Here is a 23,033-nt window from a genome sequence, read left to right as displayed (position 1 = left end):
CATCATCCCTTCCTCTTCGGGTAAAACCAACGCAGTGCTCAAGAGGTAGCATTTCCTACTTGGTTATGGCTCAAACTCTCACACTTACCGTGTCTACAACAATTTTACCCGAAAGGTTGAAGAGACGGTAGATGTAAAGTTTGATGAATCTAACGGCTCGCAAGTAGAGCAATTGCCAATTGATGTAGGAGACAAAGACCCCTCAGAAGCAATCCAAGACTTGTCTATTGGCAAGATACGCCCAACGGAGGTGAAGGAGAGTACCTCATTCGTCCAAGTGGAAGCTTATACCTCACGACAAGGTGAACCAAGAGTTGACACGGAGGCATCCACAAGTGGGACACGCCAAGATGAAGAAAACGAGGAAGTGCACCAAGATGAACCTCATCAACCTCCTTCTCCACCTCGACAAGAGAACGACAACGTCAAAAACGAAGAAGGCCAAGAAGAATAACAAGATGATGAAGAAGATGTTCCACCCCGACCCAAATAGAAGCTCTCACGAGTTAGAGCAAGAGTCTCATGAGACCATCCCGTCGAGCAAATCTTCAATGATATCCAAACCAGGAGAATCACTCGCTCTAAAACTCGTTTGGCAAATTTTTGTGAACATTATTCATTCATCTCTAGCATTGAACCTATGAAGGTTGAAGAAGCATTAGAAGATCCGGATTGGATAAATGCCATGCATGAAGAGCTACACAACTTTGAGAGGAACCAAGTGTGGACATTGGTTGAGAAGCCCGACAACAAGCACAACATCATCGGTACCAAATGGTTGTTTCACAACAAGCAAGACGAAGATGGACAAGTTGTCGTGGATTTGTCACGGCAGATGTCCTAGTGTGAGGACTAGTAGTGAGGGCAACGCATCTATGTGGTAGCTTGAGAGGGGTTGAGCAGAATCGAGAGACGCAACGCAAGACAAGGATTTAGACAGCTTCGGGCCCCGGGAAACATCATCCGGTAACAACCCTACGTGATGTTTGTGGCTAGGTCTTATTATCATCACGAGGGAGTCGCCGTAAACCGGCTCTCCCAGTTATGTCTAGCCCTAAGATCGTCTCCCCCTTTACGGGGTGCCCTGCCCCTCCTTATATATGTTGAAGGGGCGGGTTACATGTAGAGTCCATCTCGGACTAAGACTTAACTATTCTGACTTCTCTTCATGGGCTTCATAACATCTTGGGCTTCATAACGTCATGGGCTTCATAACGTCTCGGACTCCATAACCTCTCGCAACTGAGTTATCATTGTCTGTCGGGTTATAACTGGTGTCGGTTTATGATTGTCTGCCGGGTTATGACTGATGCCGGTTTATCACTATCTGCCTTAACTCTTGTCGGTTTATCATCTGACTTAACCCCTGCCGGGTTATCATCTGACTTAACTCTTGCCGGGTTATCATCTAACTTAACTGTCAGCCGGTTTATCAACCCGCCGGTTTACTGTCTGGGTTAATTGTCTGTCTTAACTGTCAGCCGGTTTACTAAGTCCCAACCGGGTTATAACTCTGGCCGGATCATACCACGGGGTATATCCCCGACACAAGTAGTTCGCAAGAAAGCACGTCTCATCGCCCAAGGCTACACTCAAGTCGAAGGTATGGACTATGGTGAGACATATGCCCCCGTTGCTAGACTTGAGTCCATCCGCATCTTACTTGCCTATGATAATCACCATGATATTACCTTGTACCAAATGGACATTAAAAGTGCTTTTCTAAATGGTGAAATTGAGGAAGGAAGTTTATGTTAAACAACCTCCCAGCTTTGTGAATCATAAGAAACCTGACCATGTTTACAAACTTCACAAAGCTCTTTATGGTCTTAAACAAGCTCCTAGAGCGTGGTATAAATGCTTGACCAAGTTCCTTATTGAAAAAGGCTTTGATATTGGAAAGATAGATTCTACTCTTTTTACTAAAAGTGTTCATGGTGAATTATTTGTGTTCCAAATTTATGTTGATGATATCATATTTGGTTCAAATAACCCTCATTTTAGTGAAAAGTTTGGAAAGATAATGTCGGAGAAGTTTGAGATGTCTATGATGAGTGAACTCAAGTTATTTCTTGGTTTTCAAATCAAGCAAACTAAGGAGGGTACCTTTGTTTCTCAAACAAAGTATACCAAGGACTTATTCAAGAAAGTCAACATGCAAGAATGCAAAGGTATGAATACACCCATGCCTACTAGTGGACATCTTGACTTGACCAAGGATAGCGAGCCGGTTGACCAAAAGGTTTATTGCTCTATGATTGGCTCATTGTTATATATATGTGCCTCCCGTCCCGATATTATGCTAAGTGTGTGCATGTGCACACGATATCAAGCGGCCCCCAAAGAATATCATCTTAAGGCTGTGAAAAGGATAGTGAGATACTTAATTCATACACCAAATTTTGGCATTTGGTATCCTAAGAGGTCTTCTTTTAATCTTGTTGGCTACTCTGATTCGTACTATGTCGGTGACAAGGTTGATAGAAAGTCCACTTCGGGTACATGTCAATTTCTTGGTAGATCTCTTATGTCTTGGTCATCTAAGAAACAAAACTCGGTATCCTTATCCACCGCCGAAGCGGAATACATTGCTACTGGTTCATGGTGTGCTCGGTTACTTTGGATGACCCAAACTCTTAAAGATTATGGGATCTATGTGAAACATGTTCCATTGATTTGTGACAATGAAAGTGCTATTAAGATTTATCACAATTCTGTGCAACATTCTCGAACTAAGCATATTGAAGTTCGTCATCATTTCATTTGAGATCATGTTGCTAAAGGGGACATTGATCTTAAGCATGTTCGTACTGATAAGCAATTGGTGGATATATTCACCAAACCGCTTGATGAGAAAGTATTTTGATGTTTGAGAGGTGAATTGAACATCATTGATGCTTCAAACTTGGAGTAAAAACTCCATTTGGATACATGCAAGGCATGACCCTTTGACTAATCCTTGATATTTCTCTTATGATAATGATCATATGTCTTGGATATACTTGCACCCTTGCATGCTATCTAACCCTTGTAGGTACTTGGATGAATCTAAATCTATGAGATTGCAAATCACTCACAACTTGAGCAATCTCTACATCACCAATTCTCTACAATATGGTGGTTGAAGACAAGGGAGCGTGAATCCTTTCAACATATCCTTTGACAATTTCTCCATATCAACTTTCATTGATATCAATTAGATACACAAGTGATCTTCCTTTCCAGACTAACCCATGTAGGTAGATGAACTCAAACTACAAGTGACGCTCCCAACTCATTGATGAGCTACATCAACCTTGAGCACCTCACACTAGTTCAACTACATGATCAAGATCAACACCACCACCCAAGGTATGTTATTCCATCTTAGAGAAGCTTTACCCCAAGTCATGGGTCAAAGCAGCTCAACAAGATGAGAATACATCAAAATGCTTAAACGAAAGATGGTAACCCCATTTTGAGCTTAAACGATGAGTATGACCTACGATCAAGTGATCTCACTTGACTCCTCAGTCAATATACTCTAGCATAGGTGACTTTGTCGCCGGCCAATTCTAGATGAAGTTCTCTAGTGTTTCTCTGCGTTCTTGCATTTGTCTCTTGCATATTTGTTCCCCTTCTTTAATCAAACTTAATCTAGATTTCTTTATTTTCTCTATTATGTTCTGCATTCCTTGCATCCGATTCATTACAAATCCTTCAGTTAATTCCTTGCAAATCTTTGTGAGATCTTATTTGCCTAGTGAGCTGAGATGACAACTGTTCTCTCTTTGTGTGTGTTGAACTCGGACACACCGGTGTGTCTCTTTCGGTCAAACCGAACCATTTCGGTGCCACCAAAGAAAACCACTCAGTTTTACCGATTTCAATGCTGAGAAGACACTTTGTCATTTGCATCCTGCATATTTGTTCCAGCTCCACTCGATGATTCTTGACCTCTACCATCATCTTACATTGCATGTTGCTTTGTCATGTGACTCAAGGACCAAACCTATTCGACTCACACTCTAGAAGATCCATTCTTGGAAATTGATGTCAAAGGGGGAGAGAGAGATCACATCAAAGCTTAATCACATCAAGGGGGGAGAGTGCTTAATCACATCAAAGGGAGAGAGACCCCAGATGCTTGGTATTCAAGAGGAGAGAAGTCACATGTCTTTAAGAGGGGAAAGACATGTTAGTATGTGTTATGACTGTGTTATTCAATTTTTCTTGTTTTGCTCCGATTTTCTTTTCCCTATCTTTTCCCATTATCCATATAAGATTCAGGGGGAGAATGACATCTAAGGGAAGAAAATCGTTGAATTCATTGCATATCCTTATTCTTTTGGGGGACATGTCTATATCACATAGGGTACCTAGTACTCACTCTACAAGTCATCCCAATCTTGGTACTCATGTGGTTTACTGTTTCCTCTGTTTAGTAGATGTTTCTGTGTTATCTAACCTTTACTCAGGTTCATCTCTTCCAAAGCTAGCTTAAGACCACAAGGTAAGTATATGCATCACACTCATGTGCATGAAGATCTCTTGCTGATGTACATATTGTTTGCAAGAAGGGCTCATGAACATGAAGATACGATTCCTATATTCACATCATTTGCTATGATGCATATAGCCAAGATACATGTAATTCGTTGCTTGCTCTGTCATTCTTATGCATTCACATGCTCTTATAGCCCATATTCACATGATTGCATACATACAGGGGGAGCCTATGCATGTTACATGTCTTTCCAAAGCTTTACTTGTCATTCTTCGTATCTTTATCTAAAGCTTTGATGTATGTTGTCAGCAATTACCAAAAAGGGGGAGATTGAAAGACAAGTTCTCCCTGGGTGATTTTGATAATTAATGTCAACATATCTCTTGTTGGACTAATACTTCTATCTAGTACACTTCAGATAAGTTCAACAGTGGAGTGGCTTGGACAAGAGGATGTGGAACTCCTTCAAAATGATAAGGACAGAAGATTGGCAAGATCTCAAAAGCTCAAGACTCTACATTTTCATTTTAGTGATCCAAGATCACATTGAGTCCATAGGAAAAGCCAATACTATTAAAAGGGGGTGAGGTGTTGCTTAATGGCTTGCTTGCTCAAAGTGCTTAGTGATATGATCCAAAGCCCTCAACCACTTTCTCATATCCATATGTCTTAAACCTAAAGTCAAACTCGGCCCCACCGATTTGATCTATCCGGCGCCACCGAGTTCACTTCACATAGCCACTGCCAGAAACCCTAATCAATTCGGTCTCACCGATGGGATCTCGGTCTCACCAAGATGGGCTTGCATACTCTCTATTGCCTATTGCAACTATTTCGGTCTCACCGAGATATGCAATCAGTCCCATCGAGTTTGCTTGACCAACTCCCTGTTTTGCTTATTACCAAAACCGGTCTCACCGAGTTTGTGTAATCGGTCAAACCAAGTTAATGTTTTACCCTAACCCTAGCACATCGGTCCCACCGAGTTGATCATATCGGTCCCACCGAAAACTCTAATGTTCACATTTTGAACCATATCGGTCTGACCGAGTTTCTTAATTCGGTCCCACCGAGTTTGGCAAATTGTGTGTAACGGCTAGATTTTGTGTGGAGGCTATATACACCCCTTCACCCACTCTTCATTTGTGAAGAAAGCCATCAGAATGTGCCTACACTTCTAACCTACATTTTCTAAGAGAGAACCACCTACTCATGTGTTGAGACCAAGATATTCCATTCCAACCACAAGAATCTTGATCTCTAGCCTTCCCCAAGTTGCTTTCCACTCAAATCATCTTTCCACCAAATCTAAATCTGTCAGAGAGAGTTGAGTGTTGGGGAGACTATCATTTTAAGCACAAGAGCAAGGAGTTCATCATCAACACACCATCTATTACCTTTTGGAGAGTGGTGTCTCCTAGATTGGTTAGGTGTCACTTGGGAGCCTCCGTCAAGATTGTGGAGTTGAACCAAGGAGATTGGAAGGGCAAGGAGATCGCCTACTTCATGAAGATCTACCCAAGTGAGGCAAGTCCTTTTTGGGCGATGGCCATGGTGGGATAGACAAGGTTGCTTCTTCGTGGACCCTTCATGGGTGGAGCCCTCTGTGGACTCGCGCAACCGTTACCCTTCGTGGGTTGAAGTCTCCATCAACGTGGATGTACGATAGCACCACCTATCGGAACCACGCCAGAAATCTCCGTGTCTCCAATTGTGTTTGCATACTCCAACCCCATCCCTTTACTTTCTTGCAAGTTGCATGCTTTACTTTCCGCTGCTCATATACTCTTGCCATGCTTGCTTGAAATGTATTGTGAATGTTTAAACTTGTGCTAAAACTCCACCTTAACTTGAAGAAATTAAAAACTGCTACTTTTCTTTGTTGAGGGTCTAATCACCCCCCTCCCTCTAGACACCTCTTCTCGATCCTATAGTTTTGGAGTAAAATCATCATACCAAAAATGTTCCGGAAGGCGTCTAGAATTATTTAAGGGGTAGTCAAAAATGTTCTGAACCTTCGGGAATTTTTTGAGAGAGAATGGTCACGGAAAAATCTTGTCCCAGTGTGAGGGGACAAGATCCCACGAATCATGGGATGATGATGCAGGCAACACTATTAGGGTACAACCCCTTTTTGGTGGCTTTTTGTAAAGACACTGATGACCCACAAGTATAGGGGATCAATAGTAGTCCTTTCGATAAGTAAGAGTGTCGAACCCAACGAGGAGCAGAAGGAAATGATAAGCGGTTTTCAGCAAGGTATTCTGTGCAAGTACTGAAAGTAGCGGTAACAAATAGTTTTATAGTAAGGTAATTCATAACAAGTAGCAAGTAACAATAGTAACAAAGGTGGAGCAAGATGGTCTAATCCTTTTTATAGTAAACGACAGACCGAAAAGTTCTCTTATATAAAGCAAAGCATTCTCTAGGACACACGGGAATTGTAGTCTATTCATGTTCATCATGTTTAGTTGATTTGCGTTTGCTACTTTGATAATTTGATATGTGGGTGGACCGGTGCTAAGGTGTTGTTCTTACTTGAACAATCAACCCTCTTATGATTACCCCGCCTCGCAAGCATCCACAACTATGAAAGAAGAATTAAGATAAATCTAACCATAGCATGAAACATGTTGATCCAAATCAGCCCCTTACGGAATAGCGCACAAACTAGGGTTTAAGCTTCTATCATTCTCGCGACCCTTCATCTACTTATTACTCCACAATGCCTTCCCTTAGGCCTAAGTATGGTGAAGTGTCATGTAGTCGATGTTCACATGACACCACTAAAGGAAGAAAAACATACACATCATTAAAATATCAAACGAATACCAAATTCACATGATTACTTATGACAAGACTTCTCCCATGTCCTGAAGAACAAAAATAACTACTCAAAAATCATATTCATGTTTAAGATCAGAGGGGTATCGAATATCATTAAGGATCTAAACATATGATCTTCCACCAAATAAACCAACTAGCATTAACTACGAGTTGTAATCAACACTATTAGCAACCCACATGTACCAATGTAAGGTTTTGAGACAAAGATTGAATACAAGAGATGAACTAGGGTTTGAGAGTAGATGGTGATGGTGAAGATGTTGATGAAGATTGGTCCTCCCATGATGAGAGGATCGTTGGTGATGTCGACGGCTACGATTTCCCCCTCCCAGAGGGAAATATCCCCGACGATATCGCTCCCCCAGAGGGCAAAAGTGCTCCAACCCAAGTTCCACCTCGAGACGGCGGCGCTTCATCCCAAAAGTCCTCCTCTTAATTGTTTTAGGGCAAATGACTTCATATAGCAGAAGGAGGGGGCCAGAGGCCAGCTGTGGGCCCCACAGGGCATCAGGGCGTGCCTAGGGGGTGGTCGCGCCCTGTCGCCTTGTGAGCAGTAGGTGGCCCCCCTTTGTTATTTCTTTGCTCCAGTGTTTTTTATATATTCAATAAAAAATCTCCATGAAGTTTCAGGCCAATTGGAGCTCCGTAGAATAGCCATCTCTGTTGTAGCTCTTTTAGGTCTAGAATTCTAGCTACCTGTAATTTCCATCTCCATGTGAATCTTGCAAATTAAGAGAGAAAAGGCATTAGAATTGCATCATAAAGTGAAATAATGACCAAAACATTATAAATAACATTAGGGAAACATGATGCAAAATGGACGTATCGACTCCCCCAAGCTTAGACCTCATTGTCCTCAAGCGAAAGCCGAAATCGATAATCATCATAACCACATATTTACAGAGAGAGGTGTCGATAAAACAAAAAAGGACCTGAAAGCATCATGATAATTATCATAACAACAATATATCATCATAAAACTTCTCATGATCGAGTAACAATTCATTCACAACATAAAGTTTGTACCATAAACTTCGCTGAAAACTAATAAACTATGAACTCCGCCATTGAAACAATTGCAATTTACATTATCAGAAAGAGTTTATGTAAGAGCTTTGATTAGCAAGTTCACATGCTCAAATATCATTTAGTCTTCTACAATTGTCGGCACTCACGACATATTTATTCAACAAAAGTTTCAGCCAGACACATCTGAAGATGGGGGTTTATAGTTTCACCTTCCAACTCATTTACCTCAAGGGTAATGTCAACAATAATAACTCATGATCACCTACATCCAACTGGATATATGTGCCTGGATCTTTCCCCATCACATGACGATTGCCAAGAGAAAAAAATAAAACGGAATAGAGATGAACGGTACTTTGCAGCGGAATAGAAACGAAAAAAATAAAACTCTTGCATACAGAAAAGTAAAAGATATGACCTTTGCAGCGGAAGTAGAGGTTGTCATGCGCTTTTTATTTTTTTGATGTGCAAGCTCTTAATGTAAAGGAACGTTACTTTATATTGCACATTGTGATAGCAACCTTTATTATGCAGTCTGTCGCTTTTATTTCTTTACCATCAGCAGATCGTACAAAGCTTATTTTCTCTTACAATAAAAGATCATACATATTTAGGAGCAATTTTTATTATCTTTTGCACTGATGATAACTTACTTGAAGGATCTTATTCAATCCATAGATAGATATAGTGGACTCTCATGGCAATAAACTAGGTTCAAGAGATTTTGGATGCACAAGTAGTATCTTTACTTATTACGAATTTTGGCTAGCAAAAGATTATGAGCAAGCACCACATGTTAGAGGATACGTGACAATATAACTTCTATGTGAATATAGACAAACAAAACCCATTATGTTGTCTTTATTGTCCAATGTTAACTATTTGATCACGCATAGAATATTTAATGAGGGCGAACTCATTCGTTGGAACTTGGTTGTAAACCTCTCATCAAGGATATATAACAGAGCCATGTTCATCTACTCCTTAGAAAGTTTCAAAAAGTCCTCTAAAATGTTCTAAAACTTAGAGAAAATCAACTTATTAATAATTCATAACATTTCAAATTTTGGAATTTTTTGGGATGTTACATTTTCTCAACAACTTATATCAACTCGGCATGTTTGATTTAGCTCTCAAATGAGTTTAATAGATAGATTCCGAAGTCTTTCAAAGAATGTTAATTGTCCCATTAAAAATGGTAAACTCTTGGTGTCGAAATGAAAAGCTTACCATATCACATCTATCTTAACAAAATATAACACTCCAACCATTGCCATCCAAAGAAAATTAGTGTGAACTGGTGTCACTAGATCGCCCATCCCGCAATTATTATCTTATACTCCCCTCCCAGTCTGCAATCCCCACCATCATCGTCCACTTCTAATGGTTGGGTCATATGTTCCCTAGGATCATAAAGCTTATCATGCATATGACGCAAGCTGGACCAAACTACCCGTCGAAAAATTAAAAGAACTCATGTCAGATTCCACCTTACTGCCATGTCATACTGTTTTCTCAACAATGTAGCCGACACATAATTCTTCGTCGCCTTATTCTAGGTGGGGCCACCGCATACCAATTATTATAAAAGACTCGCCGCTCCCCTCAACCCTAAATGTTCCCTCAAAACTCACCCCCCCCCCGCCGCCGCCGCCCCTAATGTCTCGCCACAAACCTCCCGTTCTCCACTTTCAATCTCGATTCCGACACCACCTCCATCCCTATCTAAGTTCCGATGAAGTCACTTCTTCCTTGCATCTCAAAAGAATCCACTCTCCTAGTTTAACTATGTCAGTACAACATAGATCCACCTGTCACAATGGTTGCGAGCACAAGGTGGACAACCACATAAAAAATTGTCTCTGCAATCAAATTGTTGAGTTCAAGGCGGGCAAGCGCATGGTGGATCAACTCAATGATTAGATATTTGATTCCAAGATTGCTAATCTCATGGCGGATCATATCACCAATGATCATATTACGGAATTAACGAAGGGTGTCACCTCCAATCTCTTCGACAACACTATAAACTTGGTGAGATCCTTACTCTTTTGCATCTCTTTATTTGTATTGTGGAATATTGCAACGACCTGTCATGGAGGTAATGAAGAGTAAGGTCATTGATGAAGCATAAACGGAATAGGCCGATGGAGTAGTTTTTTCTAGCATTAGAACACCTGCTCGATCCTATTCTTATGTTTTCGAGTCTTTATTTCACTCTCCCCCCCCCCCCCCCGCGCGCCCACCGCTCCCACGATGGGTGGGGGAAATATGTTTCTCTAGTGGTTTAATAATCTTTCCCCGGTTCTTCCTTGCCATGGTGACTTCAAAGATCTGGTGTCCTAGTAGGCTCATCGCTCCGTTAGGTAGCGAGATTTGTTTTTCAGTTTGTTGATGGAAGTTGTTGCCTCTCGGAGGCAAGCAACCGAGAGGAAATCAATAGTGGCTTTGGAGCGGTGGTGGTTCAAAGTTGGCAGATCTACCGTTCTTCCAGAATATCATTGGGTTGATATATAGATAGATCTAAGCCCAAGTCAACGCGGGATTGTTCCACAACCAATGTGCCTCAATACTTGCAATGTGTGTATTCTTCGTCTTTCAAATCCTCTCTAGCGATGGCACTTCCTCAGTTTCGGCAGTGGAGGCTTGGCTTCTCTTCCAATGAGCACCTCGATGGTGATTGAGGTTGGTGGCAAACCATGGTTGTGGACTTGTGGTGTGTGCAACGACCCCTAAAGCACCTGATATTATTTTTCTATTTTTTGGGGGCTTTCCTGGAAAAAAATCTAATTCGCATGCCTTCTCTCGGTCTCTAGTAGTCGTTAGTGTGTTTTTGTGTGCGCTTGTTAGTTGGTAATGAAGATGCATGGTTTCTATGAAAAATTCTGATCATTCCGAACCTAAACCATGTCATGTATAAAGTCGGCTTGAGTGGATGGTAAACCCACCCCTCTAACATATCATTCACGCATTGTAAATCCAAACATGGCCCACTTGAAAAGATAGCAACTGGTAGAGTCGAGTGGAGGAATGCCCATAAAAATCCAAAGTCCATAACAACAATTAAAAATCCAAAAAATGTCATAATAATAAATGAAAATCCAAATTTGGCATAATAATAAATGAAAAGTCCAAAGATCGCACAACATAAATGAAATCCAAAAATGGCGTAGCAATAAATCAAAATCCAAAGATAGCAAGTAATAAATGAAAATCTAAATATGACAAACAATGAATGAGAATCCAAAGATAAGCTTATCTTTGGATTTTCATTTATTGTTTTCCATCTTTGGGATTTCATTTATACTGATGCGCTATCTTTGTAGTTTCATTAATTGTTTTATCAACTTTAGATTTTACATTTATAGTTCTGCCATGGTTTCATTTGAAAATCCGTAAGATAGGAAGAAAATAACCTAGCTCATCATCTGAAGTTCTGAACACATCCAAAGTGACCAATCAAGAAATTTCCAAAAAATACATCCTCTGAGAACCAAAAGGAAGCAAGTAATTAATGAATCTAAAGGCACCCCAAAGAATACCCACGTCCAAATCACATCCCACCCACTGCCCTATAAAAAGCCCTGGGTTTGTGCATTTTCAGGCATCGAGTTACCAGTAAAACAAGTGAGGGTTTCTTCTATTTGTGTCAGTGTGTGTGTGTTGTGCTCGTGAGGCAATGGAAGGAGGAGGAGCCATCCCGGCGGGTGCGGGCAAGGCGGCCTATGGCGATGGGATGCACAAGAGTCCACTTCATCCACAGCCACAGCCCACCGTCGACGCCCGCCTGGCCGATGCTGAACAAGGTAGCTCTTCCTACTCCTGCAACACGTTTGTCGTATTCCCTGAAGCTTTGAAATTATATTTCTAGGATGTTAGTTTATTTCAGATCATGTAGTACTGTTTATAGGCGCATGCACATGAGTGCTGTCATCAGTTCGCCAGCATTAATTACAATATATTTCCCAAGAAATCTAATTTGAAATGGATTTTTTTTATCTGGCAGAGCCATGTGGGACTGTAATAGTTCCTCAAATCATCATAGTTAAAGGTGGACAGGTAAATTTTCCTACTCTTATAATGCTCCTAGAGACATTCAGTGCTCTATTAATATTTCGTCGTAGTATATCTGGATACTAGATGTTAGAATATCCAAATGAAGTGGTTCCTTTTAGAAAAAAAATAAAGTTTATTTTGTGGGTGCATTAGTGTTAAATATTAGGAAAAAAATGAGCAAAGTTGCCTCTACTTAACGCTATGTGCGTTGTACATATGTATATTGAAATGACTTGCACTTGATATATTTTTTTAAGCGGGAGGGACGCTTTAGCTCTGGGCAGATGGGGTGTAAACGGATCGGATCGGATTATTAATGATTTCCCCATACCCTTTACCATACTTATTTTTTCGGATTCGAAGTGGATAACGACCGGGTCTGGATCGGACTCGGGCTAGAAGCGGAGAAAAAATATCGGGATAGCAATGCTTATTTGGTGTAAAATTTGGAGATAACATTTGGCTCTTTCTTGATTTATTATTCAGCACATTTTTTCAACCGGTTATGTCTATATCCATCCTACAATATGTTGAAGAGAGCTTAGTGTTGTCCCTCTCTTTTCCCCTTTTTTATTGCCCTTCGCATCTTTTCCATAAGTTCTCTATTCCACCCCATATTATGCATGTACTGTAAGATTCTAATAAGGAACCCCTGGTTCCAGGATGTGGCAATGGAAGTCAAGTCGTATGGTGGGAATGGTTGGGCAGTTTTTATCATGTCTGCCGAGGGCGCCGTATCCAATGTGACACTGCATCAACCAGCTTCTCCGCTTGAAACAGTTATGCATAAGGTTTGCTCTATTGTTTTAGCTTGAATCTGTACACTAGAAATCCCTTTTTTCTGGTATGTTTTCAAAATAAAAGTTCAGCTCCAACCAAATTAAGAGAATTATAAAAGCAAAATGAAATGTGAGATAGTAGGTAGAGAGATTGTCTAATTGTTTCCTTTACCAGCATAGAGAATATCGCAAGGGGAAACATAGCGTTGAGTAGTTCTGGTCGTCCAAAAATGAAACATCATTGTTTGGACTCTAGATTTGTTACCAACTCTAAACAATATCTAATCCTTAGCATGTACGTAATATGCAGGGTTGTTTTGACATTGTCTCCATGACCGGCTCGTATCTGCCGTCAAAAACTGATGGAGTGAGCTCTCTAAAGGGTGGGTTCGCCATTTCGCTTGTCGGTGCTGATGGCCGCATCTTCGGCGGTGGGTTAGCAGGACCTCTGATTGCAGCATCATCTGTTCAGGTTACCATCTTTCACTTGCATCTTGCTCCATATATATAATATACCAATAGCAGATTACCAAAAGAACAACCAAGATCTTCGTTCCATATATACCAATAGCTTCCATTGTATCTTGCTCTGTTTGTTTAACTAAGTATTTATTAAGTCTATATGTGCTTCCTGCGTTTCGAAAACAAAATGTCTGCTGCCAAATGAGTTACATTGTATACATATTAATATTCATACTGAAAATCATGATGTGCTTCTTTATATGGTACATAGCTTGTTTGGGAAATAGCATCGTTTCACGAAAACATACATATAATGCAATTGAGAACCTTGTGCTTTCTCCTAATGGTTTGCATTTTGATGTGCTGACGCGCAGGTGATCATTGGAAGGTTTGCAGCTGATGAAAAAGAGGACATCAAGCAGGATGTGGCCAGTGGAACTGAACCGAGTGATTCTCCGAATGGATCCTCAAGTGGTCCAGGAAGCCCATCAAACTAGAGTGCTTTGGCACATTCAACTCCAGCTTCCTATTTCCAGATGCCGGTCAGCTTAATATTCCTAGTTTTTCGTTCCTACTATTTCCAGACGCTTAGCTTTCTGCTCGTACTTGTTGAACTTTTCAGTCTCTTTATATGATGTATGGCCCCTGGATGTGGTCAAGTTATGTTTTTATACCTGGATGATGCTTCGTGATATTACAGTTATGAAATGTTTCATGGTCATATCTGATGAGTATCAGTTCTGAAATGCTTAGATAACTCCTATACATCTGATGAGTATCAGTTCTGAAATGCTTAGATAACTCCTAGCTCCAAACGCTTAGTTTTTTGGGTATCAATTGCAAGTAGCAACTGATAACTGCTCACAAGTCAAGAGAAACTATCTGGTGGAAACGATCTTTCAAAATTCTGAAGCATGTAAAATTTCAGTTTCAACCCTGACTGGTGATGATGCTCAGTGTGTTGGACAGTTTGATGTTCTGCAAACATGTAAAATTTCAGTTTCAAATCAATCTCGCTCAGGGAGCTATGAGAAAAACAAATTCAGCAAATAACAAAAAGTGAAGCATGCAAAAAAATTGAAGTCACTGGAAAATGATGCTGAATTTGAATCGACACGTGAGGATGATGTTTCAACCCTGACTGGCGCTGATGATTCTGACGAATGGAGAGCAGACACTGCGAAGCTGGCATGCAGGTTGGAGACGGCATCACTCCTCACCCTGCTGGCTGGGTGATGGCGTAAAGTGCAGTGATGTCTTGGCATCACTTCTTGTCAGGCGTACACTATTTTCCTAATGGAGGTCCGGCGTAGGCTTCACTTAGATACATATACAAGTACACAACCATGGCATACATACATGGGGATGGGTTCAAGCTACTATCTCTTCCTCTTGAGCATTTCCAATATAAGTTCTGGTTTCCTGCAAACTTCACCTTCCGCCCAGCCCGGCGAGAAGGAGGCGTCGGTGACTTTGCCGGGTCCCTTCCCCTTGCCTGAGTACCTCATAATCTTCAGCCTCTTCCTCCCCAGACCGGCAGAGACCCTGAGCGACTCACGGTTCTTCGGGGCGCGATCAGTCGTGTTTGACGTGCCGGTTCCTCTACCCAACAACATTGGCGCCACGGACATCCTCGAGATGTTGAGTTCTTCGAGCACGAAGGCCCTCTCGGCGTCGCTAGCACAGTTATGATCCTTCCCTGATCTGTCTAGAGACAGCTCATCTGCCTTGGAAACTGACCGACGTCCAGCGTGCCGCAAGCCTGCGTTGCTGGATCCTGGTGATCTCCGGATTGCCGTGGTTGCAGCTGAAATGGGGCCGTGTGGGTGGTCAACCGCCACTTGGAGAAGCAGATGATGCTTTCCAAGGAAGGAGCAGTCGCTGATGAGTCGGCTCGTCGTCAGGCACGTGACAGTGTTGAGCCAGAGTTTCTCAAGCTGGTCAATGGTTTCTCCTTGATGTATTATGCCGCACGATGTGCTAGATAAGGTGAGCCATTCAGTAAATTGATCCCCAATTATCTGCACGGATGATGTGATGTTTATCATGCAGTTAGCATTTCACACAAAGTATATGCTTGTATTAACAGTTTAACACATATGAAGATGATGCCCTTCGAGACTGGGGAGATGGCACAAACCTCAAAGAGTAGAAGAATGTCTTTCATCGATGTAAGATGTCCAACAAAATCAGATAAAGATGAGAAATACCTGAAGCATAACAGAAGGCAGAGATGTAAACAGAATTAAGTGCAGCGTGCTGCTATCGAAATTAATCTGCAATTTTGTGAATCTGGCTACTTACCTGCTTGTGACTTGGTGTCGTGCAGCTGGATTTTCTTTGAAAGCAAGACCTGATAGCTTCATAAACCTGCACATATATAACAAAAAATGATTAGAGATTACTGTAATATCTTCAAATCATTGGCCATGCTTGGCATCTTCTTAAGGTGGGCAGGATAATCTAGACGCGTTTCATCTAGAAATGAAATTCAACACACCTGTTACCAAGCTTCAAGCAAGTCAACATAAGGTTAGGTCCTTTGGATCCAGCAGGCTCCTCATTTGTCGTTACTTCTATCTCTTTGTTAGCATAGGTAAAAATTTGGGCATTCTCTAGTAGTCCAATAACTACGTTGCCAAGAACAGATAGGATAGTAATGTTTTTAAACTTCTTCTCTAAGCAATACTTGAGATTGGCTTGGATTGGGGACATGTTTTCATCAATTATGTGGATCAAATATTCAAAAAAGTGCTCTAGGAAAACCATGTAAGCAGGCTCTGAACAATAACTGGAGTTTGTACAAAAGGATCGATAAACCTCGATAACCAGCTCCACCTCCAAGTCTTGTGTCATGTTAAGGTAACCTTCGGAACTATTTTCAGCATTCCAATGAGCAGATATACTCCCAGGGGATACAAGAGCAAAAAATGGGTAACAGAAGAACTGACAGAGTACATCATGGCCACTTGCACCACAGCCAACCTTCAAGTAAGACATCATTTGCTCATTCAAGCGCTTTGACACTTTGTTCCACACCACCAACCATTTTATTCTTAGCCGACTATCTACTGGACGCATGATCTGCATATACAAAAAAGCAACGACAACATGAAAGTTCCCCAGTAGATCAGGTGGACAGATAATTGAAGCCAATTGCTCGGCATCTCCAGGTGACAATTCTCCAGTAAACTGAGCTACGATTGACAGAGATAGTGCAGTCAAGTAAACTGCTGGAGAAACCAACTCCAGGTAAGCAAGTGGCCTGATTCTTGGATGAGATAGCTTCGGACTGCATTCTGCATATTCAATCTCCTTTATTTGTTCGATGTCTAAGCATAACTCATACTTTCCAGAAGCCAACAGAGAATTATCCAGTTCCTCTACAGTACACTTCACAAACTGAAGACAAAACTGTACCAACAGTGTGGAACTGTTACTCTTTTGCTTTCCTACCATATCCAGAAACACCTCCTTTACAAACTTGCATGCCTTAGTAATGCATATCATGGCATTGTCATCAGCAAGCTTTGAGTTACACTGAACTCGAACTCCCTGTAGAAGCAACCTGAAAGTTTGTGTTGTGGAGTCCATAATAGTTACGGCCATGTCAGCAGTCATGTTATGAAGTAGTTCTGGATTCACAATTGAGCCAAGGATCTCCAACTGAAAATCAAAGCTGTTAACATCCCATGGTAACCATTTGATTTGATGAACATCAAACAAGACCTTGAGATGCGTACAAGTTTGGGATAGCAAGTTCTGATTCAGTGGAACACACACATTATCTTCGGGTGAGATCAAATGCCTAACTCTTACTGAAATAAAGTCATGAAACAGATTGATGCAAAATGACCACAGTGGCTTGTTCTGATTATCAAGTCTAGTGGAGAAAATTATCTTGAGTACTGGCCCAAAAGCAGCCTCTAGAATGGATAAATGGTTAATCGAATCACCAAGCTTATATAAAAGGTAATGCCATGTGCTCAAGCAGGAGGAACTTAAAGCAATATTATGACTTCTTGACAGAACTCCACATAAAGGCATCATAATTAGCCTTATCTTTTTCATCTGAGCACTAGCATGTGCTCTGGGTTCAATAGGAGACATCACTGTCCCCTGATCCATATTTTCTAAAGCCTGTGGCCCAAAAAATGCATCCACCAAATTTGTCCAGGTAACCTGCAATTCTGAAAATATCATCATATTATATTGGAATATATTTGTCTTAAAAGAAAACAACTGTACTTGAGGAAAGAGTTTAACTCACCATTGTGGTTATCTGAACTTGAGGATCAGGATCAGTAAATAATTGCTCAGGGACCTTAAGCATTTTGTTAAGTAGAGGTCTAGTGCTCGCTGCACGTGCGCCAAGTAAGGATATGAACCATCCCCATGACTTTACTGCTTGAATTTTCTTTGAAGGGTCATTGAGCATATCAAGCACAGAAGAGAGTAGCTTTTGCTCAAGGTCCAAAGCTACTTCCTGCACAGCAAGCACAAAGTAAAACTCAAATGAGGGACTGTCGATACATGAAGGATTTGAAATTGGAATTTTATATTACACTAGCAAGTAAAACGGTACAATAAGAGGTTGGTAAATAACTGTGTAATAACACAAGGATCATTGCAACAGGGGAAGTAGTAGGAGATGACTAAATCATTTAACGATAAACATCTCGGAATCACAAAACGATGTGAAAATACTACATTTCAAATATAGCACAAACATTAATGTAACTGAGAAGCATTATTGTACTGTGCCAGATATAAACTGGCCTAGGTTAATCTGTTGTAACTTTCAGTCTGCTTTCTTAAATGATTTCTATAATCATATCAAACTAAATAAAACTGCAGGCCATTTCAGTGCTACACAGAAAAGCAAATGTTGACTTCTGTTTTTCTATGAAGCTCCCAGAGCATATTTGTATTCAGTAACAGACTCGATCAAAAACATTTTCAACAGTTAACAGCCAAGTGCTTAGTGGCAATTAAGTCTGTGATACCTGACTTACAGTTATAAAGACACAATCTGGGTACTATAGTTCGCAATGAGGAAACTAATGTCAGCAGTTAGAAACATCTAATTCCAAATCATTATAGTAGTCATTATTCAATTACCTTGGAAAGAGGAGATTGAGGAGGTAAAATAACTGATGACACCTTAATGAGGCATCTTTCAGACATATCCCTTTCCGGCTTGTCAGCACTTAAGAGTCTTCGGTATATTGGGGGAACCCATATGCTTGATTGGTCTCTCATTCCTTTTGGATATTGACTAGCAAGTTTCATGGTAGCCTTGAGAAAGAGTTTTCAAAGACGGCCTTAGTTCAAGTATTACTAGCGGGTAAAACATTAAACCACAAAAAAGGAACAAGAATCAAGTGTGTGCTTCACACTTGTGCCAAAAGTGCTCATACTAAAAGGTAAAACCCTCCGACTTGGATGATTTTCTAGCTGGTGCGGCAACATAAAATAAACTAGTGAGTCATGGAAAAAATCTAATGACATCATCTATGAACAATTTGTTTTTCCTCCTGATGAAGACATGAAATATAAGAGCAATGAACTCTAATAATTACCGAGATATTTTAGTAAATTAACATACTTCTGAAGGAAGAGTGTTGCCATTGCAATTATAAGTGATAATAGAATTAAACAGATTCACTCAAAGTTCATTAGCAAGAGAGTGGGCATATATATTAATTAGTAACTTAAACTGTTTTCATAAGAAAAAATGTATCTTAATACGGCAGTCTTAACACTTGAGCCTGTCTGGAAAAGGTTACACAAATGTCTTGCAGGGCTGGAGGTAAACCCCTTCAGTTACAACAATTGTAAAAAGATGCCAACTATGTTGGTTACTGGCGACATTATGCTGCAAAGAAATCATTCACATGAACTGTTTTATTGCTATAAGAAACATACTATGAGATTAATTACTCTGTTCAACAAAACAGAGATAGGCATACTATGAGATTAATTACTTAGTTCACCAAACAAGACAGAGGTAATGCAATAGAACGCAGTTTAAGTGGGAAGATAACCTGAACAGCCTCAAATGTTGTAGACAAAGAACCAAATGGATTGTCAAGGGCATAAACAATAGCATTGAGCAAGGGAGTTACTCCATCCTCTACCACCGAAGCCTCCAATTGTTGAACAGAAATGCACCAGACTGCAAGATTACAAATAGCCTGTAACAACAAATTAACAGAAGAAATAGGAACTCAATTACTCCACAGTAAAACTGAACAAAAGAACAAAAAATGGTGAGCAGAACAAACCTTCATCTTGGTGGTCATGATCAGCCGAACCAAAGTAGCCAATACCAATTGAGCCAACTGTCCTGCAGGGTAAGAAAAATAGATATTATAACTGTTCCTTCAAACCAACAGGTAATTTGATGATCTTTTTAGATGAAAGGCCCGGAGCCATGCTGTATACAAAGTGACTTCATGATTCAAGGGCATGCCTGAGCAACTGAGCACATTAATCGGTTCAGAGGGTAATCAAAAAAACAAGAGATAGCAACGGATAGTGATTTAAAATAGCAAAAGGGACAGGCTCTTTAATTGTAGAAACTCATGAACTGTCAAAACAAAAAATGTATCAGCTCCAACTTCTAGAATGTGTACTCAGAGTACCTGCCATGAAATGAAATTTTTCTACGTTTTCCTAAGAAAATGTAGACTACCAGCTCTCATTGAAAGGCCAATGTGTGAGCATGAAACTGCTAGATGATGGAAAATGGATCTGAGACAATGGCTTATTAACCATACAGTATTAGTGGAAGACTGGGAGGTAAACCTACAGCCGTGCAAGGCATGGACTGACAGAAGCCAGATTGTCAGAAGAACATGGTGGTCGCCCGAGATGGGGGCTACCAGGAGGTGCTACTACCTGAGATGGTGGAGACGAGGACGGGGTGGTAGAGCGCGAAGCCGAGGCACTTGAGTGCGGAGGCGGCTACGGCCTCATCATCTTCGGCGGCGTCGCGGAGGAGGAGCGGGAGCAGGGCGGAGGAGGAGGCCGCCGCGAGGTCGGCCGCGGCGGAGGGGTCATCGGCGCACGCGCGCTGCAGGTGGAGGAGGCGCGCGTACGCGGCCGCGCGGTCGGGCTCCGCCGCAATCTCCGCCACCTGCCGCGCCACCGACGGCGGCGGCATGGTGCGGAGGAGGCGCGAAAGGGAAGAACTTTTGGGGAATTTGGCGTCGCTGGAGATGCGTATGCTGGTAACGGGTAGTATTACGCCAACACAGCAGGGGAAGCGTGTTTTCGTTTAGATGGGGAAGCGGTTACCTGAGCGTACGTACCTCAGGACTGCTCGCTAAAAAGAGTATTGACGTATAAACAGAAAAATCCTCGAGCCTTATCGAAATTTAAGAATCATGTGAATGGCAAATTTCAATCAGGCGAAAATAAAGCAAATTTGGATTAGATTTGTAGGGCTTTCCCCTCTCCGAGGAGAGGGAGCCCTTGCAGAAATTCTCAGTGGCCCCGGAAGGCCAAAGAGGGGGTTTGGAAATAGTTTTCAACCAGCAATTGACGCGCCTCGGTATAACCTCACTAGCTGCGTCATTGCCCCAAGCGCAAAGATGCCTTCTCCCGTCCGCCCTCAACCCCTTCTTATACCCGGCTCGCCCCCTCCCACCCCCCTCCGCGAGCGAGGTGGGACTAATCGCACCACCAGGAAGCCAACCGAGAACCGACGTACCTCACGGGCAGGACGGGCAAGCGAGCGTGGGCCGCTTCTCCGCTCGCGCGTGGGCTGCTGGGTATCGTGGGCCGCTTCTCCGCTCGCGCGTGGGCTGCTGGGTATCGTGGGCCTGATACGGGACAACATTGCCACTGGCAGCCTACGCCTCCCCTAACAAAAAATGAAACATTATTATCCAACTGGAGAGGAGAACGAAGGAGAGAAATCGAGGGATCCGAAGGCCGTGTTTTTTTTTTTTTTTTTTTAGAATCGCGAGTGGCATGCATGCGCACATCATTCTGGTCGGGACGGGCGATTTTTTATATATTCTTTGTGGGAAGAACTTTTGGTCCAGGCCGCAGACGGAGCTATCATCCGGCGGCCACTTTCTGTAATTCTGTTTGATATTGCTCATTAGTAGAAGCAACTTGGTATTGGATAGTTCAGTAGTGAGTGGTACATGGAAAGGTTATGTGTGGGTTTGCTGATAAAACAAGCCAAGATTACTAGCTTATTCATTGTCAGTCAGTTGCAATTTGCAAGCCATCTCTGCAGACTGCAGGGGTGCAAGCATTCGGCGTCGCCGTCGTGGATTGCCCGGGGCCAGCTCGAACGGCAACCTCTTCAGCATGTGATATCCTCCTACAGGGCGAGCTGCTGATCAAGCCGGTGTTATCCTGTTCCTATCCAGTTCGAGGAGGGAGACGCGGGCAGGGCAGAACGTGTGACCATCTTTGTCATCCATTCCAGTTCGGGCTGTGCCTTCGCTTTTTTGTTCAATCGTTTTGTTGCATCTGAACTTTTGGAAGAGAACTTTCGGTCCAGGCCATAGATGGAGCTATCACCACCCAGTGCCCACTTTTTTCCCTGGAAGATGTACGTATTTTATTTATTTCTTTTTTGCGAGGGAATGTACGTAGCTTATTGGTAACCATGCTAGTTTTTAGTTTACTACATGGTGATAAGAGTGGATAAACTCTGTCATGCCCTTGCAAAATTCGTTCTTCTGCCCACTCGCACGGCTAACTACAGTGCTTACTGCGTGCACCCGAGATGACTTCAGGGCTCGCAGCAGCATGCATCATGCCGAGCATCCTAAGGCCAACTCCACTGCACAGCCTCAAGCGGACATCCGGTTTAGCCGAATTTTATCTTTTGGGATGTCAAGAGTTTGTCCATGTCCGCTTCTGTCCGTTGGGGTGTTGGTATGGCCAACCCGCGGCCGCACCCCAAGTCATGTCCAGCGTGGATGTGATTAAAAAAACTAACAAACTAAAATGAAATGCCAAAAAAATGCAAATATAAAAACATAAAACATAAATTAACCATCACGGCCACAAAACGGCCCAGTTTTACGGTTCACATTGCCATAATTAACATAAAAAACAAAAACAAAAACGATGCACGTGCGCTCCTGCCGTGCCCGTCGATGTCGTCGTCGTCGCCATCTTCAGTGGCCGACGTTGTCGTCGTCGTCACTGACGAGGTCGACGTAGTCCGGCGGCGTTCAAAGGTGGGACGGCAATGCGTGGTACACGGGGGCTGGCTGGAAGGCGGGAGGTGCCTGCACCACCTCCTCCCGTGGCGACGCCTCCAGCTCCGATGATCGCGGCAGCGTCAGTCACCAGTTCACGCCCCCCACGGCGTCAGCCATATCAGGAGCCGTGCACGACCA

The 23,033-nt window shown here is 42.1% G+C and overlaps 2 protein-coding genes and 1 non-coding gene across 4 annotated transcripts; 1 reads left to right on the top strand and 2 right to left on the bottom strand.

The window, feature by feature from the left end:
* The first annotated feature begins 11,839 nt into the window (after positions 1-11,839).
* LOC119331401 (AT-hook motif nuclear-localized protein 4-like) lies at positions 11,840-14,408 on the top strand. Its single transcript, XM_037604554.1, has 5 exons — positions 11,840-12,168; positions 12,369-12,421; positions 13,081-13,209; positions 13,508-13,669; positions 14,034-14,408. Exons 1-5 carry the CDS (start codon positions 12,042-12,044, stop codon positions 14,154-14,156), a joined length of 594 nt encoding a protein of 197 aa, XP_037460451.1. The 5' UTR covers positions 11,840-12,041; the 3' UTR covers positions 14,157-14,408.
* A 22-nt stretch (positions 14,409-14,430) lies between these two features.
* LOC119331400 lies at positions 14,431-21,257 on the bottom strand. Of its 2 annotated transcripts, XR_005160499.1 has the most exons (10): positions 20,563-21,257; positions 19,947-20,008; positions 19,707-19,856; positions 18,781-18,957; positions 17,930-18,145; positions 16,160-17,841; positions 15,964-16,029; positions 15,800-15,869; positions 14,796-15,680; positions 14,431-14,637 (listed from the first exon to the last, which is right to left on the bottom strand). XR_005160499.1 is itself a non-coding variant. In XM_037604552.1 (9 exons), the coding sequence occupies exons 1-9, from the start codon at positions 20,825-20,827 to the stop codon at positions 15,039-15,041; spliced, it is 3,330 nt and encodes a 1,109-aa protein (XP_037460449.1). In that variant the 5' UTR covers positions 20,828-21,257; the 3' UTR covers positions 14,650-15,038. The 2 variants fall into 2 exon arrangements, 1 of the variants encoding a protein (XP_037460449.1); XM_037604552.1 differs by lacking the exon at positions 14,431-14,637 and having other exon boundaries at positions 14,650-15,680.
* LOC119334804 lies at positions 21,109-21,259 on the bottom strand. Its single transcript, XR_005161564.1, has one exon. It is a non-coding gene; the product is annotated as a U4 spliceosomal RNA (small nuclear RNA).
* Between the last annotated feature and the right edge of the window lie 1,774 nt (positions 21,260-23,033).

Source organism: Triticum dicoccoides, chromosome 7A, assembly GCF_002162155.2.
Source record: "Triticum dicoccoides isolate Atlit2015 ecotype Zavitan chromosome 7A, WEW_v2.0, whole genome shotgun sequence".
Lineage (NCBI taxonomy): Eukaryota > Viridiplantae > Streptophyta > Magnoliopsida > Poales > Poaceae > Triticum > Triticum dicoccoides.
The sequence above is the reverse complement of the archived record's forward strand: the minus strand, read 5'-3'. Positions and strand labels throughout refer to the sequence as shown.

Excerpts from the sequence above, each read along its gene's own strand:
- LOC119331401 (XM_037604554.1), top strand. The coding sequence starts at position 12,042 with ATGGAAGGAGGAGGAGCCATCCCGGCGGGTGCGGGCAAGGCGGCCTAT. Across the intron at positions 12,169-12,368 it reads CCTGGCCGATGCTGAACAAG|AGCCATGTGGGACTGTAATA; the intron begins GTAGCTCTTCCT and ends TTTATCTGGCAG. Across the intron at positions 13,210-13,507 it reads TTGAAACAGTTATGCATAAG|GGTTGTTTTGACATTGTCTC; the intron begins GTTTGCTCTATT and ends CGTAATATGCAG.
- LOC119331400 (XM_037604552.1), bottom strand. The coding sequence starts at position 20,827 with ATGCCGCCGCCGTCGGTGGCGCGGCAGGTGGCGGAGATTGCGGCGGAG. Across the intron at positions 18,146-18,780 it reads CTCAATCTCCTCTTTCCAAG|GAAGTAGCTTTGGACCTTGA; the intron begins GTAATTGAATAA and ends CTTGCTGTGCAG. Across the intron at positions 17,842-17,929 it reads AAGTTCAGATAACCACAATG|GTTACCTGGACAAATTTGGT; the intron begins GTGAGTTAAACT and ends TCAGAATTGCAG.